Source organism: Carassius gibelio, chromosome A17 (assembly GCF_023724105.1).
Source record: "Carassius gibelio isolate Cgi1373 ecotype wild population from Czech Republic chromosome A17, carGib1.2-hapl.c, whole genome shotgun sequence".
Taxonomy (NCBI): Eukaryota; Metazoa; Chordata; class Actinopteri; order Cypriniformes; family Cyprinidae; genus Carassius; species Carassius gibelio.
In genome coordinates, this window is record NC_068387.1 from 18,647,257 (window position 1) to 18,671,209 (window position 23,953).

The following is a 23,953-nucleotide window of genomic DNA, read 5'->3' on the forward strand; positions in this document are numbered from 1 at the left end:
TAGGAGGGTCATTTGTTTTTCTCTGGGCCCAGCAATGCCATAAAGAGTGCTAAAAAACGCTAAAAATGGGCTTCACTTGTCTCAATTGAGTTCCAATGGGGTCGCTGTGTCCATTTCTTTTACTGTCTATGGCTGATATGCAGGAGAAACCAACATGGCTGCCGTCACTCCATACTCAGAATGTCAATGACATGAGAGAGAAGCCAAGAGCTGTTGCATGTGTGATTCACAATCATTTTTTACTCATATTCATTCATCTCTCATTTCATGGGAAACACATTGTTTTTTTTTTTTTTGTCCTTAAACATGAACTCACCCCAAATCCCCAAAAAATTGTGTTGTAATGTTACATTACCAATACACAAAATAGTGTGTTCATATCTAAATTTGTATTCCCTAAAATATGCATAAATATACCACCTCCTCTATTTAGAGTGGGTCAGCTCTTAACATAATGGGATTAGAGTAGCCTAGTAGTTGTACCCTCCCTCACATCAAATTATGTGTGTGTGTGTGAGAGAGAGAGCAAGCGAGAGATTGCACATGCATGAGGTAAATTGTTCGACATCCCTCCCCTACTTCCACCATGCATCCACACACACACACACACACACCCACAGTGCTGATGGGGGGGCAACACATATGCGCATATATTCACACTCACACACACTGATGCTGGTTGTCGCGGCGACTCATACACGGTTCAGGTCGGACCATTTGGGGATGGCTGAGGAGAGATCGTGGTTTCCGTAGTAACTACCCCAGCTGCCCTCCTCCACCCCTTTTCTTTCTTTCTTTCTTTCTTTCTCTCCTTTAGTCGTTCACTTGTGCCTGGTGATGATGGTGTCACCATCCCTCTCTCTTTCTCTCACCCACCCTCTTTTTTTCTTTCTTTCTCTGTATCTTCTTCTATCTGGATATGGTTCCTTGAGCAGCCAATGACAAAGGCTGGAGGAAAGCAAACGGAGTAGTCGTTTTTTTTTTTTTCAGGACAGAATCCCTCTCTTCCACTCTTTTTTTGGTGGAATTCTTTGGAATCTTTGGAGGAATTGGAATTCTTGTTACATTTTCTGGACGTTTGTCTCAGTGTGTTTGTTTGTGAGAGAGAGAGTGTGTGTGTGTGTGTGTGTGTGTGTGTGTGTGTATGGTTGCTGTGGGGACGTGGCTGATGCTTGATAATGGCTCATGCAGCGTCTCAGATTAAGAAGAATAAAGATGTGGATGTAAACGCACTGGAGGATGAAAAGGAAAGGAAGAAGAAGAGCAGGAAACACTCAAAGGAGCAAAAGAAAAAGGTACATGGGAATACACACGCACACATACATGTTATTAGAGGGAGAGTGATCAGGTTTGTGGGATGGAAACATCTCGCCTGTTACTGCTAGTGAGTTCAGCGTGTGTGTGTATGTGTGTGTTAAACCTGTGCTGCAGTGCCAAGGTTACACTTTACATTTACCGCTCTGCATCCTTCTCACATAATCACACACACATGTCCCATAAAACAACCAGCCATGACGTGTGTGCCTCTTGTTCTGCGTTCAGGTTAAAAATGAGAGCATCACACTGCAGCATGTTCTGAGAGATTTTACTGTCCTCTGAAACGTGTGTGTATGTGCGCAGACACTCGTGTATTATACATCACATACTGATTTATTGATGTTGGTTCTGTAGAGAGTGATGGAATGAAGCATGCAGATGCTGAACTGTCTATCATTTCTTATCATAGAGACACAACACACACATACACACAGCCTATGTCCACCACACCCAGACAGATCTTCTTCAGCGGTACCTCTGCAGTTCCCATTTGTTCTTATGTTGCTAATGTGTGATATTTTAAACCGGAATGTGTTGTGTGATGTGGTTTAAGATATGAGGAATCCCTGTTGAAGCAATGGCTGGCTGGCTGCCTCCTGCCTCTCATAACATGTGTCTTACCTGTGATCAACACACGAGCTATGATCACGTCTCTTGACCTTTACTGTTTCGTGATGTGTGTGTGAGAGCATGACAGAGAGAGTGAGTTTCACCCTCTGCTAATGTACTGTAATTTGTCAAACAATTAGAGACACTTAAAAAAAAACAAGGTTTGAGAGAGAAAGCTGGCATAATATTAATAAATTAGAGGCATTCATATATTAATAAATATGAATAAATTATTTTATTATAAATATTTAATTTGTATTATTGTTAGACATCTTTTAGTATACTAAATCATATCCTCATACAATGGGGAGTTTGGTTATTCAGAATTATCTTGGATTATTTTGCTCTATAATGTTATGGTTTTAAAGCTGTATCACACAATGTAGATTTCTGCACCCCAGGTTATACTGAAGGCCATCTGAGTGTCACTGTCCTGATCTCAGATCAGTCTCTGGGGTGTTTAGTCTGTTACACTAAAGAGAAAGACAGAGAGGACATTAGACAGAAAGAAAATTAAAAAATCACGAAGTCTGAAACTGTGTCTTTTTGATCTTAGAAATTCATCCTCCACTTTCATGGCTGGTATAATATCTGCTTCTTATATTACACAAATGGATTGAGCAAAGAAGAAAGTAAGAGAACAGAGAGAGGTGGAGGCAGAGAGACCAGCTGATTGCCATTGGCAGAGGTCAAATGAAGGTTAGCTGGTTTCACTCTTGTGCCCCAGGACAGTGTATCCTGATACAGAACTCAGTCATGGAGAAGTGGAGCTACTGGAACCTCCAGGACATCTGAATCAACTCGCTGACCATTTGTTGATATTCACAGTTGCCTTAGAGCAGATGAGAAAAATCCAGTTTTAAGAGAAAATCTATTCCATTTAGATATTAGGGAACAATGAATAAGAGATGAGAAAGAGAAAATTTAGTTTTTTTTTTCTGTCTGGTTTTGTGCGTTTCAGCCTTTTATATAAGCAGAACAATTTCAGCTCACAGTAATAAAAATATAGTTAATATTTATTCATGTTTTGGGAAAGATTAATAAAGATATGGTTTGCTATTTCTTTTATAATGCATTACAGTATAGTCTCATATATATATAATACTATTTTAACATTGTGAATACAGTCACATTTAATTAACTTAGCATTTGAAATATGTTTCATGCAATAATTTTAACACACAAACCAAACTTGATATTTTTACTGTTTCGCTTTTTCGCTTTTTCGCTTTCTAAAGGTGGCTGCATATCATGAGATTTTCACAATTATTTTATTCCTTAAATATGCAAAATATTATAATATTGTAAACATATCATAAATGTGTGAAAACTATAGTAAAATAATGTAAAATAAAGTGAATTTTCTTTTTTTTTAAATGTACATTTAGTGAACGATTATCAAAACTTTTGTCTATGTGCATATTTTATTAACAGCTGTTAACTGTTTTCATAGATTTTTTCATGGCTGAAACAGGCTGGGTTTTCTGGGTAGTGAATAGTAAAAAATAATCCCTGGTTTACCAGGGTTGTCCCTGGTACTCATGATCTGGTGAGCCCCTGTAGCAGAATTCACAGCCGCACAATGTGATGAACGAGCTTCGCTCCACACCATTAATGAGAGAAGCCATGTAATACTGTGTGTCTCTCTATTGCTCACACACACAAACATGAAGGAGTGATGTGGGGGAGGGGAAGGGGGTGATAGAGAGAATGAGAGAGAGACTCACACATCGAGGGGGAGATGAAGAGGGTGATTTTGTTGGAGCGGTGGAGAAAAGCCCATTATCCATCTGTTCAGATGCTTTGTTCTATATATATATATATATATATATATATATATATATATATATATATATATATATATATATATATATATATATATATATATATATATATATATATATATATATATATATATATATATATATATATATGTGATCATGTGATCATCAGTTATGAGATCGATCATCTCAGTCGTTCTCTCTCTCTCTCTCTCTCTCTCTCTCTCTCTCTCTTTCTTCTCTGTCTTGTGTAACCATATTTGATTGCCTGTAAAGGCAGGTTTGTCTTTTAATATTCAGCTGTTTCAGAAAGTTCTGCATCTGTCTCATTTGTGGGATTGTTTTTCATTCATTCAAAGCAGAAACACTTCAGCAGCTGACTGTTTTGGTGATTTTAATTGAGTAATGGATGATTCCAGGGCGTTTGGTTATTATTCAGTGATATATTAGCAGATGTTTAAGGTGTTCATGATACAGAACAGGTGTAAACAAGTACATTTATAGTAATAATTGTGTGTGTGTGTGTGTGTGTGTGTGTGTGTGGATCAGGGTTTGCTTGTACATCCTGGGTACCGAATGTCTCCACAAGCATATAGTAAAAACTCTCCCAATAATAAATATACCGGTAATGAAACATATAATGCAATATAATAAATAATACATTTTTGTATATGGGAAACTAGTTCTAATATTTTTCAATAGACTGCAATATGTGCATGGACCACGTATGGCTATATATTGATACATATAAAATACATAAAGCCATACTACATTTTTACATGTAATAGCTCTGTTTTACATTTTCTTTGTTTAAGGGTTATATTTGGGGATAAAAAGAAACCGAAATCCATGTCTGAGTGGGGTTCAATGAAAATGATAGCTTTTTATTTATTTTTAAAGCTATAGATAAATATCTTATTTATTATTTGACATTTCCTTGAGTGTGTTTGTGTTGGTTTGTGAGCTGTATCGGTTGTCTGTTAAAGGTTGATACATGCTTGAGGCTCCATACAGAGCTTCAGTTCCCTGCTGAGAACACTGTGTGTCAGAGGACAGATCACACACTCACACACACACCCAAACCTCCTCACTTACAGCCATATTTCCACAAGTGTAAAATAAGAATGAGAGTTTGAACAAAATGGCACAGTGTTGATGCTGAACTATTGAATTATCAGTTTATACACTGTTATTTATTTATTTAAAGAAATTCTTAAAACTTTTATTAAACCGACATACACTAATCAAAAGTGAAAAGGAAATACTTTCACATTACATCAGAGAATCCTAAAAGTATCACATGATAAACACTGATAATAATGGACCGACGTCATAGTTGGGTTAACTTGAAGAGCAGTAAATGGGAGACTACCAAAATATATAATATATATTTTTTGCATTCTCATTTGCTCAAATAGCAAAAGTAAATCTCCTCAAATGACTTTTAATATAGTGTTATAAATGTGCATACATTTAAAAGAGATTTATGATGCTGATGACCGTTAAACGTGCCATCACAGTCTTGTGAAAGGGGTCCATAAGTGCTTGTTGAGCTCCATATTTTTAGAAGTATTTCTAAAGGATCAAGTGACACTGAAGACATGGAGTAATGATGCTTAAAATTCAGCTTTGCCCTCACAGAAATAAATTCCATTTGAACATAAATTAAAGTCAAAACTTTATATTTCACAATATTATTAAACTGTGCTGAAAAATTATTAAAATGATGTACATATAAGACAAGACTCATATCAGTAAAAGTTTTTTGGTAACACTTTACAATAAGGTTCATTAGGTAACATTAGTCAACTACTTTAGTTACAGTGAACTAAGCATAAACAACATTTCTACAGCATTTATTAATCATAGTTAATATTATAAACTCAATATATTATATAAAAATAGTTAATAAACTTGTTGACATTATTTAATGCACTGTGAATTAACATGAACGGACAGTGAACAACCGTATTTTCATTAACATTAACAAAGGTGTGTGTCTCTGCAAGTGGGTGTTTTCTTGGAAGATGAGTATGTGTGAGAGAGTCGCCCTTCTCACAGTATTTTTGTTTCTGCTTAGTCAGCAACACCATGAAAGTCTCCCTTTGAGTGTGTGTGTATCTTTGAATAGACCATTACACAACTTGTTTGTCAATGAGTTCATCGCTATCCTTGGAAATATGTTCTTCAGTACGTTTGTCTGTAGGGGTGAATTACCTTTGTACACACTATTTACACTACATATTATGTTTATAATCTGCCTGCTTTTATTCAGTATACCATTCAAAAGTTTGGGGTCAGGAAGACTTTTTTAGTTTGATATAAGTCTCTTATTCTCACCAAGGCTGCATTTATTTGATCAAAAATACAGTAACATTTTTAATTTTATGAAATTTCATAATTTAAAATGATTGTTTTTAATTTTTATGTTTCAAAATATAAACACGACCCTAATATGATAATTTGGTGCTCAAGAAACATTTATCCATGTTAAAACCAATTGTCCTGCTTATATTTCCTATAAGCCATAATATATATATATATTTTTTTCAGAATAGAAAATTCAAAAGAATAGCATTTCGTTAATAAAAAATTAACTAATAAAAATCCTACTGACCCCGACCATTTGAATTTGAGTGTTTCTGTGTAAATGATTGACCTGGCCAAATCAACTTTTACCACATATTCATGGTCTCTTTATAGACTTTTTATATTTAGAACAGTTTATATTTTACCAGTCTTATTGGTTTTTAATATAGCTCTGTTATAATTCAGGAACCCGTTTATGATCAAATAATGACAAAGTGTTTCTATATATTTATCTCACGCTTTCTGTCCTTTTTATTATGTTTATTCTTTCTGCACTGTAATTCTTTTTAGATCACATTTGCATCTGTCGTGTAAATGCCAGTCAAAGGTACTCTTTCTGATAATGGTCTATTACCCAGCAGCTCTCTATTGATCTTGTTCAGAGTGTTGTTGTATCTCTGGTACATTCTCAGGGTAGCAGCCAGACTGTCTGCCCTTATAAAACTCCTTTACTGTAAACTCAACAGAGATGTGTGTGTTTGTGTGTATATCTTTGAAAGGCTACAAAAAGTTTCTGTTTAAAGTTTTATGATGTGCTGCCAGGTCCTCATAGTGCTATCAATTGGAATGACAATATTGTATAATAGGTTCTGGTTTGAAATGAAACCGTTTGAAAACTGTTTTTATAAATAAATATATTATATCATATTAATAATCTGCATCATCTCTTGTAGTAACTTTGATTTGTTATTCAATTCTTTAATCCAAAGGAAAAACGTAAATTGTGTAAATTTAGATTTTAAATATCAACTGTTAGCTTAAGGATAAAAGCGGATGACTGATGCAATATCTTGGTTTGTGGTCTGCAAACAGCATGTGTGTACATTTGAGATATTTTGAGGTGTGTATAATGTGTGTGTTTTTGGAGGGTGTTTGAGGGCAAGGGGGGGGGGGGGGGAGTTATGCAGGCAGATGGCCTTTCCTTCCTCGCTCATCTGCTACAGTCTGAGTGCCAGATAATATCTCACACACACTTTTAAATGGAAGAGCATGTGACAGTTACTCATCGAGCATGTGCACTGATTTGATCCTGCATTCTGCATTAGAATATATTAAAAACCGATCATATGGTTAGTAACCTTTAAGTACAGGGCATGAGACAATCTATAAACCATATCTCATGGTTTTCAGGGATTTTTGTAATAGCATTTGGCTTAATCTTACACACAAAAAGTAACTTTTTTTCTGTTTTAGATTCAGCAGCTAATGCTGATTTACTGCTCCAGAAACTTTTCTTATTATTATCACGTTCAAAATGATTGTGCTGAATATTTTTGTGCAAACCATTTTTCGACAAATATAATTTTTTTTATTTATTTCAATTATCAATCATCAATCATCATTATAACAAATGAAAATTGCAAAAAGCTAAAAGATGAGTAAACAATGCAATTTTTTTTGAGTGACCAGCTGCAGTATAGCTGTACTATACATACAGTATAAATGAACCACCACCTAATAATTTCTTAAATTTGTTTGTATAGGCAGTTCTTCCTGTGGAACTGGCGCTCAATTAAAATTAATATTACAGTAAGCATTAAATCATGTGTGTTTCTGGACATTTTCTGACCCTTTGAGCACAGTTTATTGGTATTATCTTTCTGCAGACTTGTATCATATAGGACACTGAGCACATGGTAAACTAAATGCAGAAATTTTACATGGCTATCTCTCACTCTCATTCTCACTTGCCTCCTCCATCTCTTACTGTCTCACTAATTCTTAAATGATTAAACACACCCACATTACATTACTGCCATGCTCTTGTCATTATTTAGTTCCATTATTATCTTCCTTAATCCAGATATACAATTCTAAGTAAGCCTGAAAAGCCCCTTTACCTCTTTTTGTCCTTGCTGTTCACTCAGACTCTCTCTTTTCTCTCTGACCTAAAGAAGGGGTTGGGATTATTCTTCAAACTTCACATCTGATTTTAAATCCAGGCATCCTAATCTCAATCCCACAGCTGGATGGAGATGGTGCTGAAAGTGACAATCTGTATGACTTGTTAAGAGATCTATTACATACCCTCTGTATACCATTAAACCAATTATAATTAATTCCAGATGAAGTATGAAAGAAGAATTAGACATTATAACAAAATGACAACATGTGAGATTTAAATATATGCATGTGTATGATATTGCATTCAACATCCACAGATGGTCTGCACCTGGGTGCTGAGGCCACACACACATTTCAGAAAATTAGTTTGAACTTTTTTTTCTCACTGTGTGTGTCAGGTGGGCTCTGTAATGATAAACGCCTAAAAGCATGATTCTGGGTCGCACACGACTGTTCTACCCCCAGAGACCCAAAGACACACACACACACACACACACACACACACACACACACACACACTCTCAAGTTCATGCATGCCGGCACACATTAACTGCTGCCCCTCAGAGAGAACATGAGAGAGTTTAAAGTGCTTCCAGCTGCCTGAACTCACATGAACTATTCACAACTTCTTTGATCTCCTCTTTATTGGACTGATCTGTTGATTGGCTGATTGTAGACCAGGTAAATAATTTAATTACTATTATTATTAATAATAATAATAATAATAATAATAATAATAATAATAATAATAATAATAATAATAATAATAATAATAATGTTATATTTCATTCATAATAATAATAATAATAATAATTATTATTATTATTATTATTATTATTATTATTGTTGTTGTTACTTTTATTTAAATAGTATTAAAAATAATAATAATTATTATTATTATAAAAGTATTATTATTATTGTTGTTACTTTTAAATAGTATTCATAATAATATTTATTATTATTATAACATATATACTAGATATTATTTTTATATATTAAATATTAATATTAATTAAGTAGTAGTAGTAGTTGTATTATTCTTATAAACTGACTAAGTGTTGGTGGTGGTTATATTATTTATTATTATACGTAATTTGAGCATAGACAGGCTTGAAGTCATCCTGAACCCATTTTACTACTGTTATATGACATATTTGTAATAATAATAAAAAAATGTTGGGGCAGACTTGATATTATCTGTTGTTCTTGCTGCTTAATCATTCACAAAATAACCAGTAACATTAAAGTAAATAGGGTCGGTTTTGTTTTCATGCTTACTTTAGCATTTTGCCATTTCATATGTAACAAAAAAGGAGAGTGTATGGATGTGTTTGTTTATCTGTTTCTGTGAACTAAGCAGTAGTGTTGAATCTCTCCACTAGGGTCCAGTGTGAGTCTGGATATCAGTCATATTCTGATGATGTCATCGTTGCTGTGTTTTTCTTTGCAGTCACTCTGTGTTTGTAATGCTGTCATTACAAACCTCATTTCCTGTGTCCATCATAGACCTTTTCCTGCCATGACTCTGCGTTACATGTTAAAAGACTTGCCGACGGGCATTAAATTTCACATTTTCAGCAAACACAGTTAACACATACAAACATAACATCAACACAAATAACAAACATACATCCAGATACAGTACTGACAACCTGTCAACCACACTAAGTTAAAAGTCTAATTTAAACACTATTCATTGCTACACCCAGAATCTGTGTTGGTATTTCGTCATGTAGGAGCGAAGCTCATTTGTCCTTCGAGAATGTAAAATTCTGCCCTATTTCTGAAAGCCTGGAAATCCTTCAGTGCCCATGGGTTTAAAGCAGGTGTAGCTCTTGTGAATACCTCTGTGTGTCTGACTGTATTTGAGAGAGAGAGAGAATGATGGTTCTCATTCAATCTCCATAAGTGGCTGATGAGGTGGAGGTCATTGAGGGAAATGATCATCACGGTTACCGAACATCTTGAGCTCCTTCAGATCACATTCTCTCTCCCCTCCTACTCTGTTGCCATAGCAACGCCACCATCCCAGAACGAGGAGACCTGTGATGCACCCCAAAGCATCATGGGATTCCTCTCTGCATAATCAGTCTGTGTATGTGTGAATGCCTGCATGAAGTGCATGTCTATATTTCTACATCTATGTTAGATAGAGTAACGGAAACCAGTTTGAAACTGGAACAACCACAAACATAAATTATTTTAGAAAAAAAAGAAGCTCTTGCAGATGTGTTATGTATCAATAAATATTTTTAAACAACAGTATTTTAGTGGTTTGAAGAAGAAGCTTCATTTGATTTATTACTATATAGATTTTTAGTTTTGAGATTATTAATCTAATTTTCGTTACTGAAATGCAAGAATGTACAAAAAATACAGTTTGGGGACGGTAAGATTAAAAAAAATTTTTTTTTGAAAGAAGTCTCTTGTTCTCAACAAAGCTGCATTTATTTGATTGCATTTATTTGATGCAGTAAAAACAATAGTAATTAGAAATATTCTTTATAATATAATTTTAAATAACAGTTTCCTATTTTAATATATTTTAAAATCTAATTTATTCAATTGATGGCACAGCTGAATTTTCATCCATTACAGTTTACATTACATTACTGTACAGTACAGTGTCACACGATCTTTCATAAATCATTCTCATATGCCGATTCCGATGATCAAGAAACTTTTATTATTTTATAATATATAAATATAATAAACTTTTATTATTTTATTTTATTATTATCTATGTCTGTGCTGTCACTTTTGATCAATTTAATGCATTCATGCTGAATAAAATAATATATTTTTTAATTACCAACCCTAAATTTTTTAAAGTTAGTAGCCTATATATTTGAATTAAATGCATTTTTTTTAATTAATATTCAATTATTAATCATTATTAATTATTTTGTAATTGATCCACACACTATGGTAGTACATTATATTTATGCTGATTTTAAATAAATAATTTTCTTTCTTAAATAACTTTTTACATGTTCTTTGAGAATGTTCTTTATGATAGTGACCTGTGTTAATAGTAAAAAGTTTGTTAGTATCTGTTGAAATAATTTACAAATGTTTTTTATGTTTTTTATATTTAAAATCTTTTGATGTGTGCTTTAAAATGTATAATGTTAAACACAGTCGTGTTAAAAAGCAAGAGAAAAAAAATAAAAAATAAATAATTTGTTGTAAAATCAATGGCAATTAGCTGTCCATATGTTCACACAATATGTGGCTGTCTGACACATGGCTCTAGGCCACTCCCCCTTTCCGCAAACAAATGGGCACAATACTGACGAAACACACAATGGAAAAAAAACAAACACCCGACAGTATATTCAGAAGAATAATATATTCAAACAGACACTAGGATACACAGAGCAAGCACAGTATGTAAACAGCCTGTGTCACTGTATAACGGGTGACACACTTGATCCCATTGTCAGAGCTACAGCTGGAGTGTGTATTTACATGATGGTGCGGTGGCCCTAATACTGGGGGAAATGCTCCTAATCCTTTTTTGAGCAGCACTATGAACTCTGCATTCAGCCTAATAAAGCAACCCCCAGCAGTGCCAAACACACACACACACACACACACACACACACACACACTCTCTCTTTTTATCCGGAAAGGGAGCAGATAAGCACTCTGACAATACAAACCATGCACATGAGGGTTTGCAGGGAGGGGGAGACTTCAGAACGGAGGGAAAGGGAGACCTATTAACAAATGCATTGGATTCAGCTGCTATATTTGGATCTCCCTTAGCACCTCATATCACTATTCAAAAGACCCCCACCCTCTGTGTTCACTGTGTATGACAAAAAAGAGAGAGAAAATCAGAGAGCAAAGCTCGTAAAAACATGGCAGCGGTTTAATTGATCCACATTCTTAAATGAAGATCGGATCTGTTTCCCTCTGGATACATAGAAAGAGAAAGGGACATTGTATAGAGAAAGAGAGAGATCGTTTTGACAGAAGTTATAAACTTCTCTTATAAATAGAACTGTGAACAGAGAAAGAAAACTGAAAAGTCGATTTAGTCTGACACAGAAGGAGAGGTCAAGTTGTAAAACAGAATAGATGAACAGAGAAGGAAGGATTCAAAGTGACTTTGTTTACTGTGGTACTGGGGATCATCGTATCCTTGTATCCGTACTCGTGCACACGTCATGTGGAAGTGTGTCTTTGAGCATCCTGCTGCCTGGGCATTTTTTCACACGTCACATGACTGAATGGCACCTTGCTGGCCGCAGAGCTAGAGAAGTAAGTGATCGGGTTTCTGTGGGACTGCAGGAAAAATGGCGGTGGAAGAGGCTGCTGACTATTTGTCACCCGTAAGTACTTTACAAACATGACTGGGAAGTGTGTGTTGTTTTAAATAGGCATTTTAGGAATGGTTGGGAAATGAAGGTTGTTGGTTGAGGATGCTTTGGGTCATTGTATGATCTTGCTCTTTATCTGCTTCAACCCCAGTCAGATTTTGTCCTTCAAAACTTTTATTAACATATTTCTTGAATTCTTGATATATTTGACACTCCTGGTAATTTTAAAATCATCTGCGGTCTAAAGGGCGCAAAGACTGATCTGTTGGTCTCGCTGGGCTCAGATTTATAGATTATGTTGCAGAATCCTACAGAGCTTACTGTCTATGTGAGGACCAGCGCAGTTGTCAAGGTTGTATCACATGCAACATTAGACCTGCTTCATGTGTGCTGGTGTTATTACCACCATTTTGACATTTATACTGGTCAGGCACTTCAACTCTACCTTTGCTCTAGTGCTTTTTTACTGACCTTGGTGTGTGTGTGCATGCATGGTAACACAAGCACACAGTGTCCTGGTGCTTTAAGGCTCTTTGCCATGTTCAATAATGTTCTAGACTACTTTATCTAATTTACCTAACAATGCACTATACCTTCATGACTGTATGAATCTACCTTTTTAAGCTGTTGTGACTATGGGGCTTCGATTTTATTGTGATGCTGAGGCTGGAGAGACGTTGCAGTTTTGGATCTATACTTATAGAGTGTTTAATTTTGCAATAATGTCTAGTTTAAAAAAAAAAAAAACTAGGGAAAGTAATAGATTATGACAAAAATGTAACCCTTTAGTAACACTCTCTCTTGAAGAGCACTTCTTCTTTAAAAAATTGCTGTGCTCATGCAATGATAGTGTTTAGTTTCTTTTCTTTTTAAAAACAAAGTAGTATAGATCAGTTATCAGGCTCAGCCATGACAATAAAATAAATTATGGACTTGGTATCAGCCAAAATTTCAACATGGGTGCATTTGTAATATTTTAAGCCTATAGAACATGGTAAATAATTTGGCTTACTTTAAATTAGGAACAATGGATATGAATCGGTTCGAGCAGGTCTATGTTGGGATGTTATGTTATAAATATGGTTGAAGTGAGAGTGAAAACAGACATGCTGAAAAGTGGAGGAGGGATTTTAAAACTAAACAATACCAAGCAGCTTCACTTTCGGAAACATTCTGTTGTGTGACGCCCATTATGTCTAACCCAGACAGTCTGAACTGACCAACTCCTCTGCAAAAACCAACCAGAAATGGTTCGATCTGGCTGTAAATTGCAACATTTTATTTTATTTTTTTATATTATTTTCAAGACTGTCGCATGTAGTGGTGCTGATGTTGTCTGTTCAGACTGAGTACAGGAATGTGCGTGTGTGTGTGTGTGTGTGTGCGCGTGCAGTCATTCTGTCTGCAGCCAGGGTAGCTTTGTTTTTTGCCGATCATGCAGTATTTGACCTCTCTGCTTATCTAGGACCTGAAGAGACACTGAGACAAAGAGGCAGAGAACAGGGTATTATTGGGTCAGCTGTTTAAATACTCTTATTCTTTTATGAACAACAGCTGTACAGACATTAACATTTAGTTTTCAGATGTAGTGTCATATCATTTGTATCAACTATGACCTTTTCTCTTCCCTTTCCTCGTGTCTTTCTTTCAGTCCAGTATCTCTGATATTTTAATAACAGCTGTACCCTAGATAATGTCTTATGTAACTCAACTGGGTGTGTGTTTGTGTGTGTGAGGTAGCACAGAGTGTTTCCACTATACTGTGCGTACTGTACATGCGGTGTTCACAGAATTTCCCACACTGAAATATTGATGCTTGCGATTTTAAAACAGAGAGGGCTTTCAGATCTCCATGCTTGAGATGAATTATACAGTGTGAGCATTTATAAAGATTCAGAGCTTGACACTGTACGCACAGGTTGTCACCACTAGGGTTTTTGTAGATGAAGAAAATTGTAGGAAAACAAAATCTTACAGACAGATGAGGCAGTGGGTAAAAACTGTTTGATTTGAGTAAAGAAGTAACCACCTAAAAACCACCCAGAACATCTTGGCAAGTGCAAAGCAAGATACAAACAGTTGTTCTAACTACATTGGCAATGTCCTGGCGGTGTAACAAAACTTGTGTTTAGTAAGTGATCCACTGTGCACATCTAAAACAAATACCTCTAAAAACTGTCAAAAAACTAATATAAACTGTTTTCCGAAATGTTTTCCAAAAATAACACTTAGCAGCAGTTTTGGTGCAAACTTAACTACACAATGGCAATTCAAGGCCTGTGTGTGTATCCACAGTGGGACTTCTTAGAGTTAGCATTCAGTAAAAATGAAGACGTTTTTGCCTAGCTTCTTTCTAATCTCCCATGAAAACCACCTTTATATTTTACTTAGTGAGAAAATGTTTAATTTCTGTGGTGATAAAAGCATGTGTGGTTTTTGTGTAATACTAAGGAGATACAAAAGATAAAGTAGGATCTGTTCGGATGAAGATAAACTTTTGAAATCGAGGTAAAGTGAAGACTGTGTTGACGTTATACTGTAAAGTTTAGAATTAAATATTCAGATGTTTTATTAAATTTTGTTTGCGTCCTGTGATACTGTTTTGTAGGTTGTATATGAATGTTTACATGTCATGGTTATTATGTCTGTGCATTGCCAATGCTTTAATATAGCAATTGTTTAGCATGTTTAGCATTAGTTTATACTACTGTGCAAAAATTTGAGGTCAGTATGTTTTTTTTAAAGAAATTATTATTTTTATTCAGCAAGGGTAAGGGAAAAACCAAGCAGACTTTTCATTTAGAGCTTTCGTTGTACTTATCGTACTGACAATTCCATTGGAGCAATGAGAGTCTTGCTCAAGGGCACAATGATAACAGGACAGGAGGTCATTCCTATTCACTGGCAACCCATGCTTTGGATAAACCTACAACATTTATGTTAGAAATTCAGATCTTATCCATTAGGACACAAGCACTCACATTATTGAATACAGATTTTCTTTGTGATGATATATATGTTAGTGGGTGTGAGTGGGTGTTATTTTTCCAGCTAGAATCCTTCAGGGAAGGAAAAACTCATTAACTCAGAGATAAGAGGGGGAGATGAATCACGAAAAAGACCACCATACACATACAACGTCCTTTCTCTCTCAGTCTTTTTATTGTGTGTGTGTGAGGGGCAGAATTTGTTTACCATAACCACTACCCCCTGAGAAAGGCATCTTTTGCATGTGCTTTTAATCCCTCATTTCATACCAAAGACTGTAGGAGTCTGATGATACAAGAACACTCTCACACACACAAGAAATGGGGGTTTTCCCAGTGGAATAGGTTGAGTAAATGACTAGTTAATAAGCTTTGAGTTCATTATGAGCTGTAAATCGTATGCTAGAATACAGAAACATACACACACCATTGCAAAAACACACATATGTGTGATATGTTCTTGAATGTTTTGGTCACTAGATGAATTTGCATGCCATTTATCTCCATAAATCTTCTTGTCAAACTTTTGGAAAGTGAATATTTCTTTCCAGGTTGTCTTGCCAGCGCACACACACACACACACATTGATGGTAGATATGGGAAGGAATTTGTCCTGGGTTTAGTGAGAACTAAATATAGCTTCTCATTTGGAGGAATTCCCCATGTGAGCGTGTCTCCAAGATAACCCTCTCCTATTCTTTATTAAAGTATGTGTGTTTATGTGTGAGTGAGGTAAAATGTATTGAAATTTTGCGCTGTGTCCTCTTATGTCAAGAGCAGCGTCCCAGAATCAAACTGAGGCTGACGAAAGAAGACACATAGGCACACACTCACACACACACACGTTGTGTATTCTCCCAAATCCTGCTCTCTTTCTTATATACGCATGAGAAGAGAAAACTTATTCTGAGAGAGAGACTAAAAAGATCTGGACGGAAAGTGAGTGGAAACCTGTGTCAGAATAATAACCATTATTTAGTGTTCTGTTCTGTATCCGTTGATGAGAGATGGGCTGTTTTTAGCTGGATCTTCAGCTGGAACGCTGGGATATCTGCTGAGAGATGGACTGCCAGTGTTTTTAGGTGCTCTGTGCAACTTTGATTCTCTGTCACACGGCGATCGTGGTTTCCCTGTAGGACATTGAGTGGTAGACTAAAGCTGATGTTTTCCTGGATATGTGTGTGTGTTTGTGGAGACAAATGGCACTGAGTAAATATGGATTTGGTATGATTTTTTTTTTTTTTTTTTTTGCATTTCAATGATTTTATGAGCTGAAATCTGTTTGGTTTGTTCGTATTTGATCTGGTTTTGACCTAAATTGTCCTGGATTTGACCTTTGACCTTGTCATTGGAATAATCAACTCCTGCATTTTCACTCATTACTTGCAGCCGGACAGCAATGGCAGTTACCTGCGGGCAGCGAGGGCAGGGAACCTTGAGAAGGTCCTCGACTACCTGAAGACTGGTGTCGACATCAACATCTGTAACCAGGTACAGATCATTTCTATTACCATGTAACAGGCTGTAACAATATCATTATCATTACTGAGAATGCTGGAAGTAAATTGTCAAATTTTTAGTGTGACAGCATGTTATTTCCATCAGTAGCTGTACTGTTAAACTGCTATTTTTACTTTCAGAATATGAATATGAATAGTTGATCTTTCATATATCTACATGATATCTATATACTGTATATACTTTTATTCAAGGATGGATTAAACTGATCAATAAAGACATTGTACAAAATATGTATATTTTAAATAAATGCTGATTTTTAACATTATATTCAAATAACTTTCTATTCAAATATTCCTGAAGATAATTTGTGAAGCAGCACAATAATTTTCATCATTAATAATAATAAGAAATTACTCAAATGACTCAAAAAGGAAATCGAACAAAAAATTTTTTTCAAGGATATCTAATTTTGTGTTAAAAACAATATTTGATAAAAGTATTTTAAGCAGTGATTTGCGAAAGTGCCTACATATGATATGCGTGTATATATTTCTATTCTGGTCCAGGCTAGTTGATACTGGACTGCCCCTGTCTGGCAGACAACCACATCCATACTGTTCACTAGCAGAACTTGCATTTTGTTTCAGAATGGGTTGAATGCATTGCATCTGGCGTCCAAAGAGGGGCATGTGGCCGTGGTGGCTGAGCTGCTCAAACTAGGTGCCAACGTAGATGCAGCAACCAAGGTCAGTTTGATGCACACAGACACACACAAACACAGGCACACACACACACACACACACTCTGAGCCTCCAGCTCAGTTTGTATTTCTGTTTGATATCACATGGTGTTCTCTGCTCCTGTGAGCATGTTCACACTGGGTATAAAAAGCCTCTAGTGCTGCATTCACTCAACAGGAATGGAGTGTGTGTGTGGAGGTAAATTACAGGCCAGCGGAAACAACACGTCTTTGGCTGAGGGGAAAGAATGGTGGTTGGGGGGACGCCAGTGGGACAAAAGCATCCATTAGATGGGGGTGATACAAACAGGTGGTGGAGTGATTAATCCAGAGATGCCAATCATTCTCTCTCACTGTTGTTTCTCCATCTACTCTAATCCAGAAAGGAAACACGGCGCTGCACATTGCCTCACTGGCAGGACAGGCGGAAGTGGTGAGAGAGCTAGTGACCAATGGGGCCAACGTCAATGCACAGAGCCAGGTACACACTTCAGACTCCACAAACTTGTATATACACACACACACACAATCATTGGGCTGGATCATCCAGCTTTACTGCAAGGCAGCTCACGTACACTCTTTAATCTGTTTCTATTTTAGATGACCAGCCAATGAACACCCAAATACACACACACACACACACACACACACACACACACACACACTGCTTTAAACCTGAGCTCAGTGAGTTATGAAGGCCAACTAAATTACTAGAGTGCCAGTAATAATACTATTTCCTGCACTGAGCTCAACACAGTGCATACAGATGTAAACACTGGTAAAAAGAGACACATTCTATACCTTTACAGCCATTTATTGTGTCAATTTTGTGGCAGATCAGATTATTTTGTGCCAAATAAGTCATAATTTGATTTTCCATTATTGTTTTTATCCTCTGTATGACCTTTAAAAATATATAGTTGATTTTTGCACATTGGATTGTTGATCAGTATCATTACCGGATTGATTTTTGTCCATGTGAGCAGTCATGTGTTAATGTTATTATGGCAATATGTCTGAATGATGCATTTTTACAGGTTTTTTTTCAGTAAATGAAATAAGAGTTTTATTTATTGCATGGGAGTTTGTCTACATGGCTTCAAAGGAGCAAGGAAGTTACTGTTCCCCATCACAAAACTAACAGCATTTGAATTGGACTTTTACACATTAAATGAAAAGAACCAGATTTTGAACTCAAAGATAAAAAGACATAGCATAGATAAAGGTGATGATGAAGGGAGTCTGTGTCTCTGCTTGATGCTCCATCATCACAAAGTATTGTCCTCTCCTACCTGCACTGTCAGCATCTCTGTGTTGCCATGGGAGCAGGGTCACTGAGGTTATGGTAGGGGGTGTAATGGGGGTCTGTCCTCTCTGGAGAAATCTCAGATGATTAAAAAAAATATTAAGAATGACAGATTTGCCATGACAACCTAGCTGTAGGGTTACCGCAGCAATGGTTCATGTTTCATGCCTACGAAGTAAGTCAAATAAAACTTCTGATTGATTTTTCTTTGCTGAGAGGAGGGGGTGGGTAGCTCAGCAGTGTAGCTCTGTCTAGTATAACATATGTGACTCTGAATTTTGTGAATTTAAAAATTGGTTAGATGGCTTCTAAAATATTTATGTTTATATATAATATAACATTTTTCAGAATTAAAATGGGGGATGAAAAGGTGGGGGGGATACCACCTCATTAGCTAGATATGCAGTTGTTGTTTTTTTTAATGTATTTAATATATGCTAGAGAATTGTGATAAGATTTTGTAGGTCTCACTGTACTATTTCTGTATCTGTTCCATAGCTAAATTAAAGAAATCATTCAAATGTATATATATTTTTAATGTATATATAACATTAATGTAATCTTTGTTTCAGAATGGTTTTACCCCACTGTACATGGCTGCACAGGAAAACCATCTGGATGTGGTGCGCTTCCTCCTGGAGAACAATTCCAGCCAGAGCATTGCAACAGAGGTTTGTGTGTGTGTGTGTGTGTGTGGGTGTGTGGGTGGGTATTTTATTGATTACTGAGGATAAAGTCGGAATGACCTTGAGCAGTTCACAGATAAGTGCTTCCTACTCCTCACCTCTCTTTTTCTCACAATATATACAATATACATAACTGTAAAAGTTTTGGGGTTAGATTTTTTTTTATTTAGGCTTATTTTTGAACAAAGATGCAGTAAAAACAGTAATATTGCGAATTATTGCATAATATGATTTAATATTATTGAAATGTGATTTATTCCTGTGACCGCAAAGCTGAATTTTCAGCAGCCATTACAGTGTTGCATGATCTTTCAGAAATCAATCTAATAGGCCTATACTATTTTGGTAATCACTTTAATATTATCAATGTTGAAAAAAGTTGTTCTGTTTCTTTTTTTGTATAAACCAATATAGGTTTATCAGTATAATAAAAAAGTATATGTCTTTACTTTTGATCAATTTAATTCATAGCTGCTGAATAAAAGTAGGCCTATACTTTCAGAAAAGTCTTACTGACCCCAAACCTTTAGTTTAGAGTAGTGTCGACAAATGGTATTGTTCATACTGTGAAACAAAATACAGTAATAAATGTAAAATGAGGCCTGATTCTCTTTCTCTCTTTAGGATGGCTTTACGCCGTTAGCCGTAGCCCTGCAGCAGGGTCATGATCAGGTGGTTTCTCTGTTGTTAGAGAACGACACGAAAGGTAAAGTCCGTCTGCCTGCACTCCACATCGCAGCCCGCAAGGATGACACCAAATCTGCAGCTCTGCTCCTTCAGAATGACCACAACGCGGATGTCGAGTCCAAGGTCTGTTTGAAAGACGCTTGCAAACATGCTCAGCCATTACTCACAAGTATCAATTATTTCAGTCCCAAGGTTCCTACTGAAACAGAATCATGCTGGTTAAATAAATGTATTTCTTATGCACACACCTTTTATAATGTAATCAAGAGCAGATTATCATATACTGTATATGTTTTGCTTTTAACTGTGATATATGTGTTATTTTCCCCCCCTCTAACTCACTCACCCACACTTAGTCCTGTTTTTAGATATGTGTCTTTTGTTTCTTTGCTTTCGTCTACCTGTCAGTGTTCACTAACTGCCCATTCTCTCCTTTACCGCACGTCTCAACATAGATGATGGTGAATAGAACGACAGAGGTATACCCACGATAAACATTAAGCTGTTGACCCCCACCTCCACCCTGCTTTGCCTAGAACACCCCCAGTGTTGCTCCCACCCATCTCTATATTTTTTTGTATAATTTCCTGTTTCATCCTCTCTGGGGATGGAGGAATGAGACCATGCTTTGGGTGGAGGGCTGAAGCATGCTTTGATTTCTGCAGCTACAGGCTGGGGTTCCACATCTCAGCATGCAGCTTTCTGATTGGTTATAAGAGTTTTGTGTCAGTGTTTTGTGTGGTTGCTGGTAATGATGCGGATATTGGTGAATATAAACTGTTAATTCAAATGTTTCAGTTTTTAAAGCCCATTGATGAGATACTGTTGTTTGTAGAGAGGTTTTCACAAAAGGTTACCTCAACAAATTAAGTAATATAACACTAGATCTAGGTTACTTTTTCCGGACAGTAGATCAAACATGATCACTGCTATAGCTCACGTTTATGTGGACATCATGATATCTGAATAGGAGTTTTAACTTTAGGCAACTACAACTACCTTTTTTTTTATTGATCTCGTCCTCCAAAATATATTTGTCCCTTTAGATTATAATTGCCACCACCTTCATTGTTTAATCATCAACTGACTGTGGAAGAAATACCTAGAATTTAAAGAGTCTATATTGCAGGAATTAAAACTTCATGAGTCTTTATAACATAATAAAATATTCATTTTTGCAGCAAAACTATTTTCTATTATAAAAATATACAGATTTTCTTATGCCAAACCAGAATAACTGCAGTACAGTATTTTGACTTTGTGAAAAGGTTTAAAAAGTTTGTGAAAGTCAATCTGGAATTTTAAAGATTCAAATTCATTGCAATTAGAGTATTAGAGCAAAGGTCTTCACTGGCACATCCTGCTACTGTAGAAGTGAGAAACTGGTACATTTTAATTTTGACCTATTAAAAAGCTTTTATTACTAACTGGAAGTAGGATGTTGTTCCTTTGAGCATTATTTTTGAGCATTAAAAATACTCAAAAAATTTGTATTCATTTGGCTTGGCTGTGAAAGCGGAACCCGGCTGGCCAGCTACAGAGATAAGATGGTCTGGTTGTTTAGTCCTCTCTCCCTGGGGCATGTGCATGGACCTTTAGAGAAACATCTACCCCGTTTTCAATTAAACAGCTAGAAATCTTGCAGTTTAGAACCGTTACAATGTTGCAAAAAGAATGCATGGTCAGGTTTGCTCACATGGCAAGCAACAGCACTTTGGCTGGATAGAATTTTAGTTCACAGTTTTGCATGAGAGAGAAAACTGCCAAATTGCTAACTAAGAATAACAGCCACATGTTAACAGCTAAGCACCATGTTCCAAGTCCATGAACTCATCCGAGGAAATAATTCTCTGCATAAACATTTAAAGGGTTTTCTGAGTGAATAGAAATGTGAATGTGTTGATCATGAAGACTGTATCGCGATAATCTATGAGAATGTTTATTCAGTTCTCCCCATAGGCAACATGTGTTGTCTGTAGTCAGTTCTGTGGAAGTGGAAATGTTTAAAGCCCTGCTGTTTTTCCATTTGCGCCTGCGGCTAATAATTGCAATAATTTCCCTAAAAATGGGTGGAGCCCCGTTCCCTTCAAGATAAAAGAGCAAACAGAGGTGGAGAAGGGTTATACTGAGCACCACTTGCTTTGTGTCAGATTATTGGCTAATTGAGATGAAAATCTCCATGACTGGAAGGCCTTTACTGCAATGTAGCCTGCAGGACACTACCATCTTGCTTTAACAGCTGCGTCTCATACATATTCAAAATGAGAGGATCATATTTTTTAGTAAGAGAACACTCACTGTCTAAGGATGCACAGGTAACTAAATGGACTCATAAATAATTGTTTCAACCATTCTGTTCTTTGTCTCTCTTTTCATCAGAGCGGTTTCACTCCTCTCCACATTGCTGCCCACTATGGAAACATCAACGTAGCAACACTACTATTAAATAGAGGAGCAGCAGTAGACTTCATGGCAAGGGTAAGATCACAGCACCATCTACTGCTTCGAAGGACCAATTTTAATAGATTATAGGGCAAACAAACTGTCCCCCATAATCTGTTAAAATTTTCCCTTTGACCCCATGCTAAATGCGTTAGAGTCCAGGTGCACTGATTCCCAATCAAAATGCAGCTAAACTTGGTTTCATTATGTCTGTGGTCATGTAGTTACTCTGAGCATCACATGGCGGCAGTATTGCATTAATGTTGTACAGTATTGTCACCAGACTGAAGCCTAAAATGCTCCATAAGTGTTTTAAAGAATGAGCTAAATGACCTGCCATAGGCTCTTTGTGAGCAAACATGCTCCCATCATGTATGTGTGTGTGTACATGTGCCAAATGCTCTCCCGGCTGAGCTCTCTAAACTGCCATTTGGCCGGCACAGTCCAAACAAACTCATGTATGAATCTGCTTCAGCCTGAGGGACACATGCATATGGTCGCAATGCGAATTTCATATGCCATTCAGAATATTTTGTATTTTGTCACAGAAATATATATTATTGTTTTTTCATAATTAGTTATTTTGATTTAATCTCTGTGAGGTGTGATTGTAACTTGTGATTATGTCACTATTATACCTGCTGTGTGTCTGTTGCTGTTTGGGTGGGTATCATACAGAATGACATCACTCCACTGCATGTGGCAGCTAAGAGAGGGAATGGAAACATGGTTAAGTTGCTGCTGGACCGAGGAGCAAAAATTGAAACCAAGACCAAGGTAACACAAACATACAACAAACATACTAACCGTAACAGACATAAACATATGCTGTACTACACATTAAATTACACTATCATTCAAAAGGTTTGGGGAAGAATCTTTTATTTTGAAAGAAGGCCGTATTTCTTTGATCAGAAATATTTTAAAAACAGTAATATTGTGATAACTGTTGTTCTATTTTAATATATAATTTATATGTATATTATTCCTGTAATGGCAAAGCTAAATTTTCAGCAGCCTCAAATCCTCTGTGTCACATGATCCTTTAGATATTATTCAAATATGCTGATTTGGTGCTCAAGAAACTATTTGTGTAGAAATAACAAGAAGAGAGTTGCTAAAATGAATCTGTGCTTCAGTGTGCTTCAATTTAAGGTAATTGTCAGGTGGCATTTT

The 23,953-nt window shown here is 36.2% G+C and overlaps 1 protein-coding gene across 1 annotated transcript in view; it reads left to right on the forward strand.

The window, feature by feature from the left end:
- Nucleotides 1-660: 660 nt before the first annotated feature.
- The window catches only part of LOC128031640 (ankyrin-3-like), a 72,464-nt gene continuing 49,171 nt past the window's right edge, over nucleotides 661-23,953 (forward strand). Inside the window, exons 1-8 of the mRNA XM_052619943.1 lie at nucleotides 661-1,295; nucleotides 16,846-16,947; nucleotides 17,565-17,663; nucleotides 18,039-18,137; nucleotides 19,535-19,633; nucleotides 20,273-20,458; nucleotides 22,715-22,813; nucleotides 23,456-23,554. Coding sequence (XP_052475903.1) covers nucleotides 1,179-1,295; nucleotides 16,846-16,947; nucleotides 17,565-17,663; nucleotides 18,039-18,137; nucleotides 19,535-19,633; nucleotides 20,273-20,458; nucleotides 22,715-22,813; nucleotides 23,456-23,554 — 900 coding nt within the window. The 5' untranslated portion in view covers nucleotides 661-1,178. The remainder of the gene's footprint in view (nucleotides 1,296-16,845; nucleotides 16,948-17,564; nucleotides 17,664-18,038; nucleotides 18,138-19,534; nucleotides 19,634-20,272; nucleotides 20,459-22,714; nucleotides 22,814-23,455; nucleotides 23,555-23,953) is intronic.